This window comes from Grampus griseus (assembly GCF_964374135.1).
Source record: "Grampus griseus genome assembly, chromosome: X".
Taxonomy (NCBI): Eukaryota; Metazoa; Chordata; class Mammalia; order Artiodactyla; family Delphinidae; genus Grampus; species Grampus griseus.
The window spans coordinates 101,567,201-101,590,127 of record NC_138999.1 but is presented as its reverse complement, the minus strand read 5'-3'; the positions used below and the strand labels follow the sequence as shown (position 1 = coordinate 101,590,127).

Genomic DNA, 22,927 nt, shown 5'->3' with positions numbered 1-22,927 from the left:
TCTCTGGTACAAAGAGCAGGAACTCTGGCTGCCTGAAAGACGTCTGAGGGTGGCGGTGGGACAGGGAGAACTGCACACCTCCTCCCCCTTTCCCTTTCAGTTCAGGGCCTGAAAAATGAAAAAAAGGATCTAGAAATGGGCCCTCACTGGTGTTCTGTGGTCACCTCTGGAGGCCAGGGGCCCATTTCCTTGCTCGCTTAGGCAACCACCCAATGAGACAAACTATTTTTTTTTCTTAAAAACTCTAAACAGGAAATCATGTGTCTCCAATGCATCAGCTATAGCATTTCATTCCATCCTGATGAAAAAAAAGCTTTATAATGACTTCAAGAGAAATGGCACAGGACTTTGAGAAAACAGAAAAATTCTGGCAATCGATACGTCAAAGATTTTGTCTTCATTAGCAAGGACACTTGATAGAAAACACAGGGCTCTACAACTGCTCAATTATTTTTGTTAAATAAGTGTGTCTTAAGTATAAATAAAACTTTTTTCTTCAGTCCTGCACTCAAACGTACTTCTATTTACTCTGTGAATATCCAGGTCTTATCTAGATCATGGATTTCTCAGACTGAATGACAGGTTAACAGATTAAGTTTTTAACTTCTGTTTTAACATCAGTGGTCCACCTGGGTATAACTATCACAGCTGAATCAGCTAATTAGCAAAATCAGGTGTTTTCGATCATTGGCACGATTGAAGCTAAGGGGGGAAGTCCTGAGGATTTTACTACTGCCACCATTTTAGAATACGATTTTCTAGTTTGAGTAGAATTTTCCAGGCTTAAAAATAGATGGCACCTATAAATAAATATGTAAACCTCTCCTATATTTAACATTATTATTATTTTTTTTTTTTGCGGTACGCGGGCCTCTCACTGTTGTGGCCTCTCCCGTCGCAGAGCACAGGTTCCAGACGCGCAGGCTCAGCGGCCATGGCTCACGGGCCCAGCCGCTCCGCGGCACGTGGGATCTTCCCGGACCGGGGCACGAACCCGCGTCCCCTGCATCGGCAGGCGGACTCCCAACTACTGCGCCACCAGGGAAGCCCTTTAACATTATTTTTTGTTTAAAATGCAAAACATCATTTTTTTCCTACTCAGAGAAGGGCTCTTTGATTTCTGTGAAGGATAAATTCTAAAAAAAACCTTGAAGGTATTATGAAATAAATGCTTAAATGACTAGTTAAAAGCACTGTTTCCACTTGTTGAAACATGTCACATTGTTTGATGTTCAGGCTAGCTGCCTCAAGCTAATGTCCAAAAAAAACCCACAGCAATATTTAAGTTGCTATTTTCTCCAATACTATAGTTATAATTCTAAAGCTTAAGAACTGATAATGGAGATTAATAATTCTTGATTTTTGCTTAGTTTTAAGGTCTCTGCACTTGTGAAAAAAATTCTAAGGAAGTACTTTAATACATTTAACTATTTTCAATATATAAAGGGTTTATACTCAGTAGACAAAAAACTCTTATTTCAGATTTCTACTACTGAAAAAGATGAGATTATATTAACCTGATATACCTGAAAGACACACCTAAAACTTTATTTAGTACCATGTTTAGGGCTCTCATATTTGTTAGTTTTTTGCAACTGCAGGTGTGCAATTTCAATATGTGTTTTTACTGCAATTTCTCAGGCATACCGGTGATGTAGGAAAAAAACCCTCAAACAAGGCCTTCTTCTGATAATTAATCCCATTCTCCATGTTGAAACCACTATGTACTAAAAAGAGAATACTAGAGTATACCAATTTCAAAATATGGATTGTTCAAAAGAAATTCAGTATCAAACAGAAAGTGTTAAATTTAAAATGAATCTACATTTTAGTCATGCTATCTGGGAAGAAAGATACATAGTTAACTGTAGGAATTCTGGAATTAAAAAACAAAACAAAACATGGTAGTGTTCTCAGAGCCAAAACCGCAGCGATGTGACTCCCACAAGATGGTTTCATTCTGCCCAAATGTCATTCATTTGACTGCATTCAAGGAAATAGCTTGGCAATTGTGATAGATAGCGGGAGATTTCTTTGCAATGTCCATTGCCAATCAATTTTTAAACCTAACTCAACTGTTTTACTATTTAAGTACAACAGTCAACAATACTAATTTTGGAAAGGGACGCTTTCAGGAAGATTCCTGAATTAGACTTGCTGGATCCTGAGCCCTTCAAGACCATGACTCCTTTTTGTGGCCCCCTTCCACCCCTGCAACCAGCCCCAGCTCTACTGAGACATAATTGATATCCCACACAGCGTAAGTTTAAGGTGTATGTGTTGATTCGATACATGTATATATTGTGAAATGATTACCACAGTAGTGTTTATCACCACACATAATTACCATTTTGGGGGGAGTGAGAACATTTCAGATCTATACTCTTAGCAACTTTCAAGTATATACCACAGTACTGTTAACTATAATCACTATGTACATTAGATATCCAGAACTTACTCATCTTTTAAGTGGAAGTTTGTACCCTTTGACCAAAATTACCCCATTTCCGCTACCCCTGGCTACCACCATTCTACTTTCTGTTTCTACAAATTTGGCTTTCTAAGATTCCACGTGTAAGTGAGATCATACACTATTTGTCTTTCTCTGACTTATTTCACTTAACATAATGCCCTCAAGCTCCATCCATTTTGTCCCAAGTGGCAGGATTTCCTTCTTTCCATTGATTATATGTGCCATGTCTTCTTTATCCATTCATATGGATACATTTCATATGTTTTCATGTTATTAATAAGCATCCTTTCATTTCAGCTTGAAGAACTTTTTTCAGCATTTCTTGGAAGACAGGTCTAGTGGTGATGGACTCCCTCAGCTTTTGCCTGGGAAAGCCTTCATCTGTCCATTTCTGAAGGACAACTTTGCTGGATGGAGTATTCTTGGTTGGCAGTTGTTGTTTTTTTTCTTTCAGCACTTTGAAAATCTCATCCCACTCTCTCCTGGCCTGTAAGGTTTCTGCTGATAGTATCCCATAGATCACATAGGCTTTCTTCACTCTTTTTCATTTTTTTTTCTCCTCTGACTGGATAATTTCAAAAGTCCGGTCTTCTAATTCAGATTGTTTCTTCTGCTTGATCCATTCTGTTGTTAATACTCTCTACTGCGGTTTTTTCACTTCATTCATTGTATTCTTCAGCTCCAGAATGTGTTTGGTCCTTTTTTGTGAGATTTCTATCTCTGTTTAACTTCTCATTTTGTTCGTGTATTTTCCTGATTTTGTTGAATTTTCTGTTTTATTGTGGCTCACTGAGCTTCCTTAGAACAGCTATTTTGAATTCGTTATTAGATAAATTGCAGATCTCCATGTCTTTGAGTTTGGTTACTACGAGATTATTGTGATCCTTTGGTGGTGTCATGTTTCCTTCATTTCTCATGTTCCTTGAAGTCTTCCATTGCTATCTTCACATTTGAAGTAGCAGTTACCTCCAACCAACTTTACTGACTGATTTTAGGAGAGAACAACTTTCCATCTGTCCTGCTGGGGATTCTGAGGCTTTCACAGCCCTGCTATGGATACACCTGCTCCACGGTTCTCGCTCCCTCTTATGACAGAATTCTTAAGCGTGTATGTCTTTTCTCCATCATGCAATACACCAGGCCAGGTGCTAACAGCCTCCCATTTGATCTCCCAAGGGTGATTCTAAAGTTCAAGCTTGTGGTCTCTCCCTGGCCCACCGATTCTGGCTGGTTTTCTGCACATGCTCACTAGCCATCTGCCTTCAGGAGCACGCACAGAGATCCAGCTACAGTATGTGGTTGAGGCGCGTGGAGCACCAGGGGTGCCTGTGGGCCAGCTGGGTGGGATCCACAGGCTAAATGTCTCCAGCAATTTGTTGGTGGGCTTTTTGATGGAGTCTGTGATGCGGTTAGTAGGATCTGTGTCCCTGTAATGCCCTCTAAGTCCGATCTGCTGCGCTCCCAGCCTCTTCCTGCCCCCCACTCATTCAGTTCATGACTCAGTACACTCGATGGGGCAGGAGAGAAATGGGCCTCTTTGGCAACATCTGCACTGCTGGGAAAGGCAGTACCCACTCACATGCTCTCACTTTTCCCTGCAGAAGAAATCACGGTGAGAAAGTCTCTCTTGGCACTGAGCTGTGCCACCTTGGGGAAAGGGTGACACGAGTGAAATCAAACTGTTCCTCTTATCCTCTCCAGTGTATTCAAACTTGTATAATTTTTGCTCCGACAGCACGCTGGAACTTCTCCACTGGACTTCTGGACTTCCCCCAAGGCTCCCTCATCTGTGGGTGATTATCTAAAGACAGTGTTCTCCAGGGGATCCCGGACTGCAGCTGAGAGGGGCTGGAGGCAGCTCATAGGCCACTGCAGGGTCCACAGACAGGACACAGATCTGTCTGCCTATTACCTGATGCATGGGTGGGTAAAATTCCTCCCAGGTCCCTTGGCATGTGGTGCTGGATCCCACAACTCCCACAAAGGCACTTACGTCCATGTAGGGATGCCAAATTGTTGTTGAGATGGGTATACAAACGAGGGACATCTTATAAGGCCATCTTGCTGATGTGCCAACTCCCTTTTAATACCAAGATATTGTTGCACTAAAGTGGCTGTAGAGATCTAATTTGTGGGCAGTTGTTGGTAAAGTTGAGGCAGATAGGGGAAAATAAGTGGTGTGTATTATCCAGGGCCTCTCATAAGCCCTGAGAATTTCATTTGTGGCAGTCTTCCAGGGAGACAGTCTTGGAGAATAAACACTGGGCATCAGGCCTGGCCCTGTACTATTTAGCTTATTCTTGTACTCTTAATGAAAGCAGAAGGCAAATGAACAATCCCGTTTTCTTTTATAACAACTTCTGTTTAACAGTGAATAAGGCTAAAGGTATAAACACATTTTTCAGAGCTCAATCATATCACATTCACAGGTGCAAGCTACAAAGATAAAAATTCTTGTGCTAACTGAAGTCCTCCCCATCTCTAAGAACAGAAATGCCTTACTTTTTCGATGAAGAAACTCTGCAACCAAACCTGCTACATGGACATAACACATTGCTGCCTGAAAAAGGATGACAAAGAAAGAACTGTCAGATTGCGCTCCAGGGTTTTGCAGGGTTGTGTTTAGAACAAAGCCATAAGTAGTCACCTCTGAAAAATCTCCATTTTTTATATGAATCTTTGCCATGCTATCAAGCCAGGTTTTCCTGAGCTCTGGGGTACTTGCATAGGACTTGGCTAAGCTATACTGGAGATCAATTAGCATTTCGGGGTCTTTCTCATGCTCCTTCATTTGAGCAGTGGCCATAAGAACAGTACGGATTCTCTTGGTCAAGTCTTTAACTTCTGTGGGAAAAGCAGTTGCCTAATATCAAAACAAACAAAAAAGACATGTTTATCAATATTACCAGTGCGCTCTAAGCCTAGGCATCCAATCCTGGGAATAACACACAACTTTTACCCCTTGTTAGAGATCTTGGTATTTGGTTCTTGGTTCTTGGCATGTAGCTTGCCTAAAGAGTTTTAAATTAATTCTTTAAAATATATCTCACTAGCTCAGGCTTCAAGCAATGAGTTTGAGGGCAGTATATTCATAATACATAAAAGCACGGACTTTGGAGCCAGTCTACCTGGCTTTGAACCCCAGCTCCTCCACCGTGAATTCTACAGCTATGAGTGTAATCTATATTCACTTTTATTGTGTAATTTTAGTTACAACAGTAACTAAAAATTGACAGCTTACTATGCACCAGGCAGTGGCCTAGGTGCTTTACATGTTTTAAATTTTATAACAACCTTATGAATTAAGTACTATTATAATTCATTTTACCAATGGAAAACCGAGCTACACAGCAGTTAAGTAGTTTGGCCAAAGTCTTGCAGTTGGTAAGTGGTAGAGACAGGATTTACACCCAGGCAGTTTGGCTCCAAAGCTAGTGATCTTAGTCACTCTTCCATACCGACAAGCATACTTATCCCATCTACCAACTACCATATACACTAAGGTGAAAACCGTACTGCGAAAATTTCCAATTATGCAAATAAGAGTTTATGAATCACAGAACACTCTGAAGAGTTTAAAGAGATCATTAACTTCTCTCAACGTGTCTGTACCCAAAAACACGAAGTTCGAGTTTCCTCTTTATCTTGGGCACTATTAAGGAAGTCCTATTGCTTCCTATTAACCCCACTGGAGTAATCACAATTATTTGTAGGATTCAGAGAAGATGAGTAAGGGACAGGTACAGGGCTTTGGGAGCCTTTCAATGTGAATATAACCAAATGTGGAGAAAATTATTTTTAAAAGTGCCTTCTTTAAAGATGACTTTTAAAAATAATTATATATGTAAAGTCTCTTCTTATACATTAATAGAGATTCCATTTACTGGGAGAAAGCTATACTTTGTTGTACTAGAGTTTATTGGTAATGACTTCCCTACCAGGATAAAACTAAGTCATTTCAGAAATGAGTCATGAAAAAGATTTCCTATCAAGGAGGGCTAAAACAGACCCCATTTACTTTGAAAAAGTTGCTAACCCAACTTTTACGTAACATGGAATTAAGGATGGTAAGAACTGGTAAAAATAAACTCTTAGGGTATAAGTAAAAAAGTCCTAAATGACATAAGCTTTTTCTGTGCTCATGGGATTAGTTGAAGCATATACTGATCTCCCGAGGAACCAGCACTGGCTGAAAAGCAAACTTTCCCAGCCTGACAATGGCTGGCACTACTCAGTGTTTTTTTCAGTTTCAGCAACATTCCTATGGGAATATTTTTTGGTACAAAGATTCGACACATCCCAAACATTAAGTATGCTGTGACTGTGGGCTTTTTTTTTTTTTCCAGATTTTACACAAATTGTCAAATTATGCTGAAAGATGACTTTTCCCAAGAATAGGGATGATTCCTCGGGGAGGAAAAGTTCTCTACTGGCAAAGGATTCTTCTTCCCTTGTACGCATGCATCACTGAAGATCAGAACCTGCTCTCCATGCAACAAAACAAAAAATGAATTTTCACAATGTTATAGGTTTTAAGCATATAGCTTGGAAAGAGGAATGGTGGTCAGGGTCTTGGGTTTGGCCTCAGCCAGCTGGTGCCTAAGAATGACAGCCTTGGACTTGGATTTGCCAATAAGTATCTCTGGTAAGCCCCAGTTAACAGATGATTCTTTAAACTCAGAAAAGCATCAAATAAGGAATCCCTTCTGTGCCACTCCTTATCTGCTGGCAAAGGATCAGGCAGCTGTTAGCTACTCTAATAAGTGAGGTTTTGTGAAATTTCAAACTCAATGCTTAATTAACCAATCTTATAAATGGTAACAACTGTTAAGAAAGGACCCATTTCTTTTCTGAGCAAGTTTAAAAATCAAGCCCAGAAAAAAATTGGAATCCTATCATAACTATGTATACACAGTATAGCCATTGATCCATCCATTCAAATAATATTGAATATCCACTGTGTACCAGGCAGTGTTCTAGGTGCTAGAGGTGCAGTGGTATACAAGACAAAGCTTTGACTTGTGAAGCTCACATTCTATAAACTCTACACTATATAAAAATTGTAAATCCAACACACAGTTTAACTTGAGGAGTGTAAGCTTCCCTGACAGTGAACGTAGTTCTAACTTTTTACTTGAAGTGAGAACATACCTTCATAGGTCTGTCACTATTTGCAAAATTACTGATAATGGATAAAGACTCCTGAAATCTTGATCCTCCGCTGAGTGCTACATCAGCTATCAGCTGGCTTACAGCAATGATAATCTGTGGGAAGAAGCAAACACCATTTTTTCAAATGTCTTTTGCACAAATGCTGCTTATTTTCATCATTGTACAAACCTATAAGCACTCATATGAAATTCTTCTTTTGAAGATCCTACATAGTTCCATCAAAATCTATTTTCTTCATACATGAGGGGTTTAAACTCTTCTGTTGAAACAGCAACTTCAGAGGTTCCTAATTACAAATTTTATTGGGACTTTTCTTGGTTAGATGTGAAAAACCTTCCAAACTCATGGCACAGCTAGATCTAAAACTGTTTTCATAATTAGTGAACTAATACAATGGTGGTCAGGTCTCTACTTTCAATATGCCTGCTACGTAGTAGCTATGGCAAAGTTGGGAATAAATGACCTTTTTCTTGATGGTTTCTCATTTCTTTTCACTAGTCTATTTCAGTGTGCTGGACTTCCAACTCCAGCGCCTCAGCTCCCTTCTTTGTTTCTGACTAGGGCCTATCTAGTTTAGATAGCAGTATATGTTATGGCATATACATTACATAATGATAGCAGCATAATATAACATAATGGTGCTTTTTAATTTCTCAGGCTCCTTTGGTTGAATGCTTAAATGATTCAGGCTAAGGTGTTAGTGGCTGGACGCTTTACCCCTGATCTGGAGAAGCAAGATACTGTAGGAGCTGAGTGCAGGCTCTTGAGTGAAACTGCCCTAGATTCAAATCTTGACTTTATCCATTATTCACTGAGTGGGTTTGAGAAAGTTAACTACCCCTCCTGTGCCTCACTTTCCTCATTTGCAATATGGGGATGATAACAATACCTACTTTATAGAGCTGTTATGAGGATTAAAGAGATCATAATCACAATACTACTACTTAACCACTTTATCGACCACTTAGAACCTGGTTCTACGTCTGCACATTTATTAATTCATTTATATTTGAATAAAGGACTTGAGAAACATTGCTGTTTTAACCCAGAAGAATGGACCCTACTGGGGAATTTTCAGATACACCAGAACACTAATTGCAGAAATGTTTTGGGGGAAGATGGTACTCAAGTGACACCTCTATGAAAGCAAATATTAGACACCCTAACATATAATGCTGGCCCTAGTACCCAAAAGTAACTATATAGAAGATTTTTACAGGAAGCATATACTTCTATCAGATTTTCACATCACTGACGACGTTTCTAAAAAGCTGCTTATGGCTGTTTCCTCATTTATAACCCAGTCTCCAATAAACAACTGCAACGGGCCAGACCAAGGCAGTGAAGACAGAAATATGACCAAGCATTTCCCATATTACGAAGAGGGCTACTGCCAAGAAGTCCCAATTGTTGTTTAATTCAGAGAGTTGTTTCACCAGATAAGCTAAAAAACATGGAGACGCTGAAAAACTGCCACGTACTCAGTGTCTATTATGTGCCAGGCACCATACACACTTTATTTTTAACCCTCATGATAACCCTGCAAGGTGAAACATACTTGGCCTCATTTTACAGATGAGGCAAAGAGTTAAGACAAATTGAGTATCTTGCCTAGGGTCACATAAGTAAGTAAGTAGCCGAGCTATGATTTAAGCCCAGGTAGGTCCAATTCCAAAGTCCATGCTTTCTACTAAACCTTGAGACTTCTCTCATTTTTTTTACTAACTGGGCATGCTGGAACATGAAAAGTACAAGTGCTTTGTTTGTTACTTAATCATCTCGTTTAATCCTCACCACAACCTTACGAGGTAGGTAGGGATATTTACCACTATTTTACATATGAGGCAACTGAGGCACCGAGAGGCTAAGGAAGCCCTTGCTAAGGTCACAGTGTGTGATAGTCCTGGAATCTGGAATCTATGCTCTTAACACCTATGCTGTAGAGTAGTGCTGCCCAACAGAGGTATGATCTGAGTCACATGTGTAATCTGAAATTGTCCAGTAGCCACATGAAAAAGTAAAAAGACACAAGTGAATTTTAATTTATTTTACTTACCCCAATATATCCAGAATATCATTTCAACATACAGTCAATATAAAACAATTGAGATATTTTACTTCTTTGTACTTAGTCTTCAAAAGCCAATGTGTATTCTATATTTACAGGAGATCTGAATTCAGACTAGCTACATTTCAAGTGCTAAATGGCCACCTGTGGCTAATAGCTATTGTACTGGATTGGGTAGCTCTAGATCTTGACATAGAGGCTAAAGATTGAATAGAAGAAAGAAGAGGAGCTTTGGTTTTCACTGACCTGCAGATGTGTCCTCAAAAAGGTTTTCCTTTTGGTATACTCAAAGTTGTTTCTCATCAGAAGATACAAAAGTGCAGAGGCTTCATTCCTGGTTGAGCTAATCTTTGATGTGCAGCACTTTAAAACCTCATAGCAAAATGCAGCACACATGTTTACCCTTCCTTTGAAAAAGGCTGAGGGAAACTAAAGAACAGGAAAAACATAAGTAAGTATCTGAAAACCCAATCATAAAAGCCAATCAACTACCAAGTGCCTACTATATTCTCACCTACAACTATGCTGGGTGCTTTGAGGATACAAAATCAACATAAGGCTAGGGCTCCGCTCTGGAGAACCCAAACTAGTTAAAAACATAAAGACCAGCATGTACTAATGACAGAACGATGCAAGTCAGTATACAAGTCTCTACAAAAATGTGAGGTACTGACTATAAGTGCTACGGATCTAAGAAAAGCTCATAATGGTCTGGAAAAGAAGATGAGTAGGTTCTCAGTAATATGTATTAAGTTAATGAATGACTGAAATGATGAATGATTGATGGGTCTCAATTTGGGCCTTAAAAATGGTTAGGACAATCTGCATTACTTACTCTTTTGCTTTATATTTAAACAGTTCCTTATATTATGAACTTCCAAATGCTGAGAAAATTATACCAGGCATCTATTCAGCAAATAAAGTTGATCTTTAAACAAAATGAGGTATAGATGAAGTGTACACACACAAACATAAACATGTGCATCCTCTATTCATAAACTGTTGATCAAAACACATGTTGGCATAGAAAAAGAGTAAAAAAAGTAACTAATTCTCAAAACAGGCAAGCGGCTGCTACCTTGAGAACATATTCACTCTGTTTTGTGGAAAATAAACTATACGTATAACATAGGCTTATTACAATCTTCCATGCTTACATGTCTAGGGAAGCAAGTAGTAAGCTACTCCAGGGCACACAATGGATGTTTCTCAGGGAGTGTGAAGCTAGAGGGCCACCCTTGCAAAATTATTTCTTGGGAATATTGAATTTAAACCCATATTATAGGAACCTATCTTCGTTTTATCACCGTAACACCAAGTGCAATGCTATGCAGATAATGAAAGTTTAATAAATGTTTTCTAGTTGGCAATTGAAAGATCTCATCAATAGTCTCACCGGATTAAACCAAATTTTGTTGGGCAAGATACTCTAGTATGAAAATAAAGGAAGGGAAAGCATAGCTTTAGTGTAGTTAATCCGCTGTAAGAAGTCTTCTACCGGAACTTCCCTGGTGGTCCAGTGGTAAAGAATCCGCCTTCCAATGCAGGGGACGTGGGTTTGATCCCTGGTCGGGGAACTAGGATTCCATATGCTGCAGGGCAACTAAGCCCACGCACCACAACTACTGAGCTCGCGCGCCTCAACTAGAGAGTCCGCGTGCTGCAACTAAGACCCGACACAACCAAAAATTAACTAACTAAATAAATAATTTTTTTAAAAAAGGAGACTTTAATGTGACATCTCCTGACTTTAAAAAAAAAAAAAAGAAGACTTCTACCTACATCACTTCTCTGAGTGGGCAATGACCAAAATCATCAATGACCTTGTAACTGCCAATTCCCAAGGACTCCCTTTCCACCTTATCTTATTAGACCACTCTGTACTGCATAATAATGCTGAGACTCTTTTCTCCTGTGGCTTCCATGATATCCTTCTCTCCTGCCTTTTTTCCTGCTTCTGTGACCGCTCCCTCTCATCTCCTCTATAGATTCCTCTTCCATCCCCTTCTATGTTGTTTTTCTCCCTACATTCCAGCTAAACCGGGCCTTGCAGTTCCCAGAATTTCAAGCTCTATCCCAACTCCAGGCCCTTGCACATGCTTGTGCTTCTCCCTAGAATGTTCTTCCTTACGCTTTTCAAACAGCTGGCGCCTTTTCATATTTCAGGTCTCATTTTAAAAGTGACAAACCTATCTAAAGTAAGGTAACTCCCACAAATCATTATTCTCTATCTCAACACCTTGGTTCCTTCCTAGAATTTGTGACAATTACTGTTTTATTTACTTGTTTATTTTCTGCCCCACCCTCCTTACCCACTGAAAGCTTCATGAAGGCAGAGACTAGGCTTCCAGGCTACTTTTTAAAGAGATTTTCCCCCACCCGCAACAGTTTTCTTAATAAAAATCTAATTATGGTGCTTTCATGCTCCCTGATACCTAAAAGATGAAGTCTAACTCCTAAGATGAGGACATAATCATCTGGTCCCCATCGACCTCTTCAGTCTCATCTCTTGCTGAGTCCATACTAAATCCTAACTCCAGTGCTGCAGAGAAACTTTTGCTAAATTAGTGTTTCCCGTCCTTCTCCTATTCACCCTCAGTTCTCTGTATAGACTTCTTTTAGACTAATGGTATTTGTGGATGTGCATCAATGTGTGTGTGTGTTCCCCTCTCCTGGACAGTAAACCCTCGGACTGTATCCCTGAAACAATATCTGACATCAGTAAGTACCTACCCAGTAACTGTTCGTTAAATGAATTATTTCTGAATCTCTTTCCCTTAGTTTCTCGTAACATGCTTGCACTGAACTCAGTTTTCCATTTATTTCTTTATCCAAAAAACTGTATTACAGAGAGGACTGGAGTTGGCAGTGTGAACACAGCCTGCAGGGAGTTAGTGCACCACGGCTAGCCAGGAGGGAGTCCGGGTAAAAGTCTGAACCTGCCGAAGAGGCAAGAGACTTTTTCTTCCCTCTTTGTTTCCTGGTGCGCGAGGAGAGGGGATTAAGAGCGCTGCTTAAAGGAGCTCCAGAGACGGGCGCGAGCCGCGGCTAAAAGCACGGACCCCAGAGACCGGCATGAGACGCCAAGGCTGCTGCCGCCGCCACCAAGAAGCCTGTGTGCGAGCACAGGTCACTATTCACACCTCCCTTCCGGGGAGCCTGTGCAGCCCGCCACTGCCAGGGTCACGGGATCCAGGGACAACTCTCCCGGGAGAACGCATGGCGCGCCTCAGGCTGGTGCAATGTCATGTTGGCCTCTGCCACCGCAGGCTCGCCCCGCATCCGTGCCCCTCCCTCCCCCCAGCCTGAGTGAGCCAGAGACCCCGAATCAGCGGCTCCTTTAACCCCGTCCTGTCTGAGCGAAGAATAGACGCACTCCGGTGACCTACACGCAGAGGCGGGGCCAAATCCAAAGCTGAGCCCCTGGGAGCTGTGAGAACAAAGAAGAGAAAGGGAAATCTCTCCCAGCAGCCTCAGGAGCAGCGGATTAAAAGGTCCACAACCAACTTGATGTACCTGCATCTGTGGAATACCTGAATAGACAACGAATCATCCCAAATTGAGGAGGGGGACTCTGAGAGGAAGATTTATGATTTTTTTCCCCTTTTCCTCTTTTTGTGAGTGTGTATGTGTATGCTTCTGTGTGAGATTTTGTCCGTATAGCTTTGCTTCCACCATTTGTCCTAGGGTTCTATCCGTCCGTTTTTTTTGTTGTTTTCTTCTTAAAAATTTTTTTTCTTAATAATTATTTTTTATTTTAATAACTTTATTTTATTTTACTTACTTTATCTTCTTTCTTTCTTTCCTTCCTCCCCTCCTCCCTCCCTCCCTCTCATAACTTTATTTTATTTTACTTACTTTATCTTCTTTCTTTCTTTCCTTCCTTCCCTCCTCCCTCCCTCTCTCTCTCTCTTTCTTTCTACTTTTTCTCCCTTTTATTCTGAGCAGTGTGGATGAAAGGCTCTTGGTGCTGCAGCCAGGAGTCAGAGCTGTGCCTCTGAGGTGGGAGAGCCAACTTCAGGACACTGGTCCACAAGAGACCTCCCAGCTCCACATAGTATCAAATGGCGAAAATCTCCCAGAGATCTCCATCTCAACACCAGCACCCAGCTTCACTCAACGACAAGCAAGCTACAGTGCTGGACACCCTATGCCAAACAACTAGCAAGACAGGAGCACAACTCCATCCATTAGCAGAGAGGCTGCCTAAAATCATAATAAGGCCACAGATACCCCAAAACACAGCACCAGACATGGACATGCCCACCAGAAAGACAAGATACAGCCTCATCCACCAGAACGCAGGCACTAGTCCCCTCCACCAGGAAGCCTACACAACCCACTGAACCGACTTTAGCCACTGGGGACAGACACCAAGAGCAACGGGAACTACGAACCTGCAGCCTGCAAAAAGGAGACCCCAAACACAGTAAGTTAAGCAAAATGAGAAGACAGAAAAACACACCGCAGATGAAGGAGCAAGATAAAAACCCACCAGACCTGACAAATGAAGAGGAAATAGGCAGTCTACCTGAAAAAGAACTCAGAATAACGATAGTAAAGATGATCCAAAATCTTGGAAATAGAATAGACAAAATGCAAGAAACATTTAACAAGGACCGAGAAGAACTAAAGATGAAACAAACAATGATGAACAACACAATAAATGAAATTAAAAATACTCTAGATGGGATCAATAGCAGAATAACTGAGGCAGAAGAACAGATAAGTGACCTGAAGATAAAATAGTGGAAATAACTACTGCAGAGCAGAATAAAGAAAAAAGAATGAAAAGAACTGAGGACAGTCTCAGAGACCTCTGGGACAACATTAAATGCACCAACATTTGAATTATAGGGGTCCCAGAAGAAGAAGAGAAAAAGAAAGGGACTGAGAAAATATTTGAAGAGATTATAGTTGAAAACTTCCCTAATATGGGAAAGGAAATAGTTAATCAAGTCCAGGAAGCACAGAGAGTCCCATACAGGATAAATCCAAGGAGAAATACGCCAAGACACATATTAATCAAACTGTCAAAAATTAAATACAAAGAAAGCATATTAAAAGCAGCAAGGGAAAAACAACAAATAACACACAAGGGAATCCCCATAAGGTTAACAGCTGATCTTTCAGCAGAGACTGTGCAAGCCAGAAGGGACTGGCAGGACATATTTAAAATGATGAAGGAGAAAAACCTGCAACCAAGATTACTCTACCCAGCAAGGATCTCATTCACATTTGATGGAGAAATTAAAACCTTTACAGACAAGCAAAAGTTGAGAGAGTTCAGCACCACCAAACCAGCTTTACAACAAATGCTAAAGGATCTTCTCTAGGCAAGAAACACAAGAGAAGGAAAAGACCTACAATAATGAACAGAAAACAATTAAGAAAATGGGAATAGGAACATACATATCGATAATTACCTTAAATGTAAATGGACTAAATGCTCCCACCAAAAGACAAAGATTGGCTGAATGGATACAAAAACAAGACCCTTATATATGCTGTCTACAAGAGACCCACTTCAGACCTAGAGAAACATACAGATTGAAAGTAAGGGGATGGAAAAAGATATTCCATGCAAATGGAAACCAAAAGAAAGCTGGAGTAGCAATTCTCATATCAGACAAAATAGACTTTAAAATAAAGACTATTAGAAGAGACAAAGAAGGACACTACATAATGACCAAGTGATTGATCCAAGAAGAAGATATAACAACTGTAAATATTTATGCACCCAACACAGGAGCACCTCAATACATAAGGCAAATACTAACAGCCATAAAAGGGGAAATCGACAGTAACACATTCATAGTAGGGGACTTTAACACCCCACTTTCACCAATGGACAGATCATCCAAAATGAAAATAAATAAGGAAACACAAGCTTTAAATGATACATTAAACAAGATGGACTTAATCGACATTTATAGGACATTCCATCCAAAAACAACAGAATACACATTTTTCTCAAGTGCTCATGGAACATTCTCCAAGATAGATCATATCTTGGGTCACAAATCAAGCCTTGATAAATTTAAGAAAATTGAAATTGTATCAAGTATCTTTTCCGGCCACAACGCTATGAGACTAGACATCAATTACAGGAAAAGATCTGTAAAAAATACAAACACGTGGAGGCTAAATAATACACTACTTAATAACGAAGTGATCACTGAAGAAATCAAAGAGGAAATCAAAAAATACCTAGAAACAAATGACAATAGAGACATGATGACCCAAAGCCTATGGGATGCAGAAAAAGCAGTTCTAAGAGGGAAGTTTATAGCAATACAAGCCCACCTTAAGAAACAGGAAACATCTCGAATAAACAACCTAACCTTGCACCTAAAGCAATTAGAGAAAGAAGAACAAAAAAACCCCAAAGTTAGCAGAAGGAAAGAAATCATAAAGATCAGAGCAGAAATAAATGAAAAAGAAATGAAGGAAACGATAGCAAAGATCAATAAAACTAAAAGCTGGTTCTTTGAGAAGATAAACAAAATTGATAAACCATTAAAAAACGGAGAAGACTCAAATCAATAGAATTAGAAATGAAAAAGGAGAAGTAACAACTGACACTGCAGAAATACAAAAGATCATGAGAGATTACTACAAGCAACTCTATGCCAATAAAATGGACAACCTGGAAGAAATGGACAAATTCTTAGACATGCACAACCTGCCAACACTGAATCAGGAAGAAATAGAAAATATGAAGAGACCAATCACAAGCACTGAAATTGAACCTGTGATTAAAAATCTTCCAACAAACAAAAGCCCAGGACCAGATGGCTTCACAGGCGAATTCTATCAAACATTTAGAGAAGAGCTAACACCTATCCTTCTTGAACTCTTCCAAAAATAGCAGAGGGAGGAACACTCCCAAACTCTCCCAAACTCTTTCTACGAGGCCACCATCACCTTGATACCAAAACCAGACAAGGATGTCACAAAGAAAGAAAACTACAGGCCAATATCACTGATGAACAAAGATGCAAAAATCCTCAACAAAATACTAACAAACAGAATCCAACAGCACATTAAAAGGATCATACACCATGATCAAGTGGGGTTTATCCCAGGAATGCAAGGATTCTTCAATATACGCATATCAATCAACGTGATACACCATATTAACAAATTGAAGGAGAAAAACCATATGATCATCTCAATAGATGCAGAGAAAGCTTTCGACAAAATTCAACACTCATTTATGATAAAAACCCTGCAGAAGGTAGGCATAGAGGGAACTTTCCTCAACATAATAAAGGCCATATATGACAAACCCACAGCCAACATCGGCCTCAAAGGTGAAAAACTGAAAGCATTTCCACTAAGATCAGGAACAAGACAAGGCTGCCCACTCTCACCACTCTTATTCAACATAGTTTTGGACGTTTTAGTCACAGCAATCAGAGAAGAACAGGAAATAAAAGGAATCCAAACCAGATAAGAAGTAAAGCTGTCACTGTTTGCGGATGACATGATACTATACGTAGAGAATCCTAAAGATGCTACCAGAAAACTACTAGAGCTAATCAATGAATTTGGTAAAGTACCAGGATACAAAACTAATGCACAGAAATCTCTGGCATTCCTATACACTAATGATGAAAAATCTGAAAGTGAAATCAAGAAAACACTCCCATTTACCATTGCAACAAAAAGAATAAAATATCTAGGAATAAACCTACCTATGGAGACAAAAGACCTGTATGCAGAAAATTATAAGACACTGATGAAAGAAATTAAAGATGATACAAACAGATGGAGAGATATATCATGTTCTTGGATTGGAAGAATCAACATTGTGAAAATGACTCTACTACCCAAAGCAATCTATAGGTTCAATGCAATCCCTATCAAACTACCACTGGCATTTTTCATAGAACTAGAACAAAAAAGTTCACAATTTGTATGGAAACACAAAAGACCCCGAATAGCCAAAGCAATCCTGAGAACAAAAAATGAAGCTGGAGGAATCAGGCTCCCTGACTTCAGCCTATACTACAAAGCTACAGTACTGAAGACAGTACGGTACTGGCACAAAAACAGAAAGATAGATAAATGGAACAGGAGAGAAAGCCTAGAGATAAACCCACGCACATATGGTCACCTTATCTTTGATAAAGGAGGCAGGAATGCACAGTGGAGAAAGGACAGCCTCTTCAATAAGTGGTGCTGGGAAAACTGGACAGGTACATGTAAAAGTATGAGATTAGATCACTCCCTAATCCATACACAAAAATAAGCTCAAAATGGATTAAAGACCTAAATGTAAGGCCAGAAACTATCAAACTCTTAGAGAAAAACATAGGGAGAACACTCTATGACCTAAATCACAGCAAGATCCTTTTTGACCCACCTCCTAGAGAAATGGAAATTAAAACAAAAATAAACAAATGGGACCTAATGAAACTTAAAAGCTTTTGCACAGCAAAGGAAACCATACATAAGACCGAAAGACAACCCTCAGAATGGGAGAAAATATTTGCAAATGAAGCAACCGACAAAGGATTAATCTCCAAAATTTATAAGCAGCTCATGCAGCTCAATAACAAAAAAACAAACAACCCAATCCAAAAATGGGCTGAAGACCTAAACAGACATTTCTCCAAAGAAGATATACGGACTGCCAACAAACACATGAAAGAATGCTCACCATCATTAATCATTAGAGAAATGCAAATCAAAAGTACAATGAGATATCATCTCACACCAGTCAGAATGGCCATCATCAAAAAATCTAGAAACAGTAAATGCTGGAGAGGGTGTGGAGAAAAGGGAACACTCTTGCACTGCTGGTGGGAATGTGAATTGGTACAGCCACTGTGGAGAACGGTATGGAGGTTCCTTAAAAAACTACAAATAGAACTACCATATGACCCAGCAATCCCTCTACTGGGCATATACCCTGAGAAAATCATAATTCAAAAAGAGTCATGTACCAAAATGCTCATTGCAGCTCTATTTACAATAGCCCGGAGATGGAAACAACCTAAGTGCCCATCGTCGGATGAATGGATAAAGAAGATGTGGCACATATATACAATGGAATATTACTCAGCCATAAAAAGAAACGAAATTGAGCTATTTGTAATGAGGTGGATAGACCTAGAGTCTGTCATACAGAGTGAAGTAAGTCAGAAAGAGAAAGACAAATACCGTATGCTAACACATATATATGGAATTTAAGAAAAAAAATGTCATGAAGAACCTAGGGCTAAGGCAGGAATAAAGACACAGACCTACTAGAGAATGGACTTGAGGATATGGGGAGGGGGAAGGGTAAGCTGGGACAAAGCGAGAGAGTGGTATGGACATATATATACTACCGAACGTAAAACAGATAGCTAGGGGGCAGCAGCCGCTTAGTACAGGGAGATCAGCTCGGTGCTTTGTGACCACCTAGAGGGGTGGGATAGGGAGGGTGGGAGGGAGGGAGACGCAAGAGGGAAGAGATATGGGAACATATGTATATGTATAACTGATTCACTTTGTTATAAAGCAACAACTAACACACCATTGTAAAGCAATTATACCCCAATAAAGATGTTAAAAAAAAAAAAGACAAATGTATAAACTCAGTCTTAAAAGCCCCTGCAAATAAAGACTTCAGAAAACTCTTGTGAAAAAAAAAAAAAAAAGAGTCATGTACCAAAATGCTCATTGCAGCTCTATTTACAATAGCCCAGAGATGGAAACAACCTAAGTGTCCATCATCGGATGAATGGATAAAGAAGATGTGGCACATATATACAATGGAATATTACTCAGCCATAAAAAGAAACAAAATTGAGCTATTTGTAATGAGGTGGATGGACCTAGAGTCTGTCATACAGAGTGAAGTAAGTCAGAAAGAGAAAAACAAATACCGTATGCTAACACATACATATGGAATTTAAGAAAAAAAATGTCATGAAGAACCTAGGGCTAAGGCAGGAATAAAGACACAGACCTACTAGAGAATGGACTTGAGGATATGGGGAGGGGGAAGGGTAAGCTGTGACAAAGCGAGAGAGTGGTATGGACATATATACACTACCAAACGTAAAACAGATAGCTAGGGGGCAGCAGCCGCTTAGCACAGGGAGATCAGCTCGGTGCTTTGTGACCACCTAGAGCGGTGGGATAGGGAGGGTGGGAGGGAGGGAGATGCAAGAGGGAAGAGATATGGGAACATATGTATATGTATAACTGATTCACTTTGTTATAAAGCAACAACTAACACACCATTGTAAAGCAATTATACTCCAATAAAGATGTTAAAAAATTGTATTAAACAATGGCAATTTAGAGCTTCCCTGGTGGCGTAGCGGTTAATAATCTTCCTCTCAATGCAGGGGACACGGGTTCAAGCCCTGGTCCGGGAAGATTCCACATGCCGCGGAGCAACTAAGCCCCTGCGCCACAACTACTGAGCCTGCGCTCTAGAGCCTGCGAGTCACAACTACTGAGCCCACGTGCCACAACTACTGAAGCCCGCACACATGGAGCCCATGTTCCGCAACAAGAGAAGCCACCACAATGAGTAGCCCGCGCACCGCAACAAAGAATAGCCCCCGCTCGCCGCAACTAGAGAAAGCCCGCGTGCAGCAACAAAGACCCAACGCAGCCAAAAATTTAAAAATTAAAAAAAAAAGGAACGTCAATTTAAAAATAAACCTTCAAGATCACCCAATTTTTATATCAATTAAACCCTGTAAGTTGCCATACAAATAGTGACAAAAAAGTTTTCCATGCTCAGCTATCCTATTACAAAAATCGGTTAACTGAATTTGTCTTGTTGGAGTTACACATACTAGAGCGGAGGCCTAGACTGTGCCTTTCCCTAATTTTAACTCCATCTTGGTTCCTGATGCTTTTAATTATGTTTAAAAGCTATCAAAACCAGATCAGAAATAAATCTTGCTATCTGTTTCAGTCATATTTATTCCTAAGAGCCTAGTCTGAAGTTTTAGTTTAGATGAGGTAAATGGCCTGAACATTTAGAGCCCACCGATACAATTCGCACTGAAAGGAAGGATTCATTCATCTGAACATGTATTGAGTGCCTACAATTTGCAAGACATCATACAAGGCCCTGGGGTTATAAGACTTGGTCTCTGCTTTCAAAGTCCTTATACACGAGTAGCCTCACAGCTTATGTATCTTCAGCATGACAATACTTTAAAAAGAAGCAAAAGAGAAGAAACACTGGCAGTTGGTAATTTTAAAATGATACTCTTCAGAAAGGAATGACAGGACAAAATAAAAAGCACGTGCTGATTTTAGGGAATGCCTGGTCAGGCTCTCTTTCCGCATTTTGCTGTTCTAATATTTACAAGGGTAGGATTTAACGGCTTCCTTATCTGAGGTTTGGAGAGGTCTTCGCAATGATCCCTGTTCCCCTTTCCTTCTTGCTATGAAGCAAGGCCACTCGCAGCCACAAAGCTCTGCTCTTACCTTACTAATGAAAGCTCGCAGCGAGGCAAAGACATGTTTCAGCGACACTTCAGATTGCCCATTTTTAAGAAAAGCAAGATGAATATCAAATACTTTTTTCATTAACGGGTTGTGGCCATCATTATTTAAAAGTTGGCTCTACAAAACATGAAAAAAAAATTTGCAGAAATAGTTTATGCCGCTCCCCCTAGAATGAGAGAACAGGCTTTACCAACAACCTGTTTATCAAACCACTGCTTGAAAAGTAACAATAAAAAGTTTAACATAATCTAAAATCATCTGTGCCATCTTTCAACTTGGAAATCTCAAAATACTATATAAACTACATCTATACTTAATTCCATAATTTGAAATAGATGAAAAAAATCTTTTTCCAGTATAACACAGCAAATACAGAACTAGTATGGGAAGAGTATTTTCTATTAACCTAACCATATTGCTCAATTCAGAAATCAGTAAATTAAAAATGGATACAAGGTAACCAGGCTTTGTATTTCTCTGACAAAGTAATGTAAGAATTAAGGAAAACATCAATTCCATTTTAAAAGTCTATTATCTAATTTGCTTTTAAATGTATGTTTAGTATAAGATATCTTTAGCCACTGGTGACAAATTAAACCCTCTATGAGTAGAGATAATAACAGGGATCACAATTGAACAGACTACGTAAATTGTTTAAATGTTCCTTGCAAATAGAGATATAAGAGAAACAACAAATTGTAGAGAAATATCTATTGGTTTGTGAAACTTTAAAAAAAAAATGCATTGGTTAACACCTCCAGTCCTGCTCTCCTATCCCTCAAGAAACTAACTACCAGGTTACAACTTGGCCAAAAATAACAACAACGAACCAAAACAATATGCAAACCTGTAACAGATTTAATGGTAACCTTGATAGCCAGAATCCCTGAATGGTGTTTGATATTTCTGTTAGTCTACTTCTAATAAGCATGGGGTAGTGGTTAGAAGCATGGACTCTTGTGACAACTGGCCTAGATCAGAATCCTGATTCTGCTAACTAACCACCTATGTGACATTTACTTCCCTGTGAGCCTCAGTTTCCTCATTTTAAAATGGGAAAAATAACAGTATTTATATCACGAAGCTAGTGTGAGGATTAAAGGTGAGTTCACATTTGTACTTTTAAGTTTATTAAGGTATAATTTACATACCACAAAATTTATCTATTTTAAGTACATGATTCAATTATTTTTGGTAAATTTCCAGGGTTTTGCAACCATTACAACCCAATCATTCCCATCATCTCAAAAAGATCCTTGGTGCCCATTTGCAGTCCTCTTATCCACCTCCAGACCCACGACAAAAAAGTGGGTTAATATTTCTAAAGCACTTAGGATAGTGCCTGACATCTACCAAGAGATGTATGTTAAACAAATAAGAAGTATTTGGATAGGAGGAAAGAATACAATGCAAACCTTGAGACCAAATGTCTTCCTTACTGGCACAATAAAAAATGAATTTGGGTTGCATATGAATCAGAACTTAATACTTCATAAAGGGATTTTGCAGCCTATTTCTTATTAGTATCTAATTCAGTTTTCCCTGATAAGCCTCTTTGAAAAGCACAGGTCAGGTTTCCATAGTAAATCCAGAGGGCTGAAGCAATTAACTGAATTACTTAGAGAAGGGGGGAAGAAAAGAAAAAAAATCTGTATAACTCAGATGAAAAGCCAGCAAGAGTTTTCACTTTTGAGTTCTCCCACTACTGTTACCCTTCATTATAGTTATACAGTCTTTACTTT

At 39.5% G+C, this 22,927-nt stretch overlaps 1 protein-coding gene across 1 annotated transcript in view; it reads right to left on the bottom strand.

Moving 5' to 3' along the window:
• The window catches only part of DOCK11 (dedicator of cytokinesis 11), a gene marked incomplete at its 5' end in the record, with an annotated part of 190,438 nt that overhangs the window by 31,468 nt on the left and 136,043 nt on the right, over positions 1 to 22,927 (bottom strand). Inside the window, 5 exons of the mRNA XM_082680876.1 lie at positions 4,976 to 5,033; positions 5,121 to 5,336; positions 7,625 to 7,738; positions 9,960 to 10,142; positions 21,165 to 21,302. Coding sequence (XP_082537002.1) covers positions 4,976 to 5,033; positions 5,121 to 5,336; positions 7,625 to 7,738; positions 9,960 to 10,142; positions 21,165 to 21,302 — 709 coding nt within the window. The remainder of the gene's footprint in view (positions 1 to 4,975; positions 5,034 to 5,120; positions 5,337 to 7,624; positions 7,739 to 9,959; positions 10,143 to 21,164; positions 21,303 to 22,927) is intronic.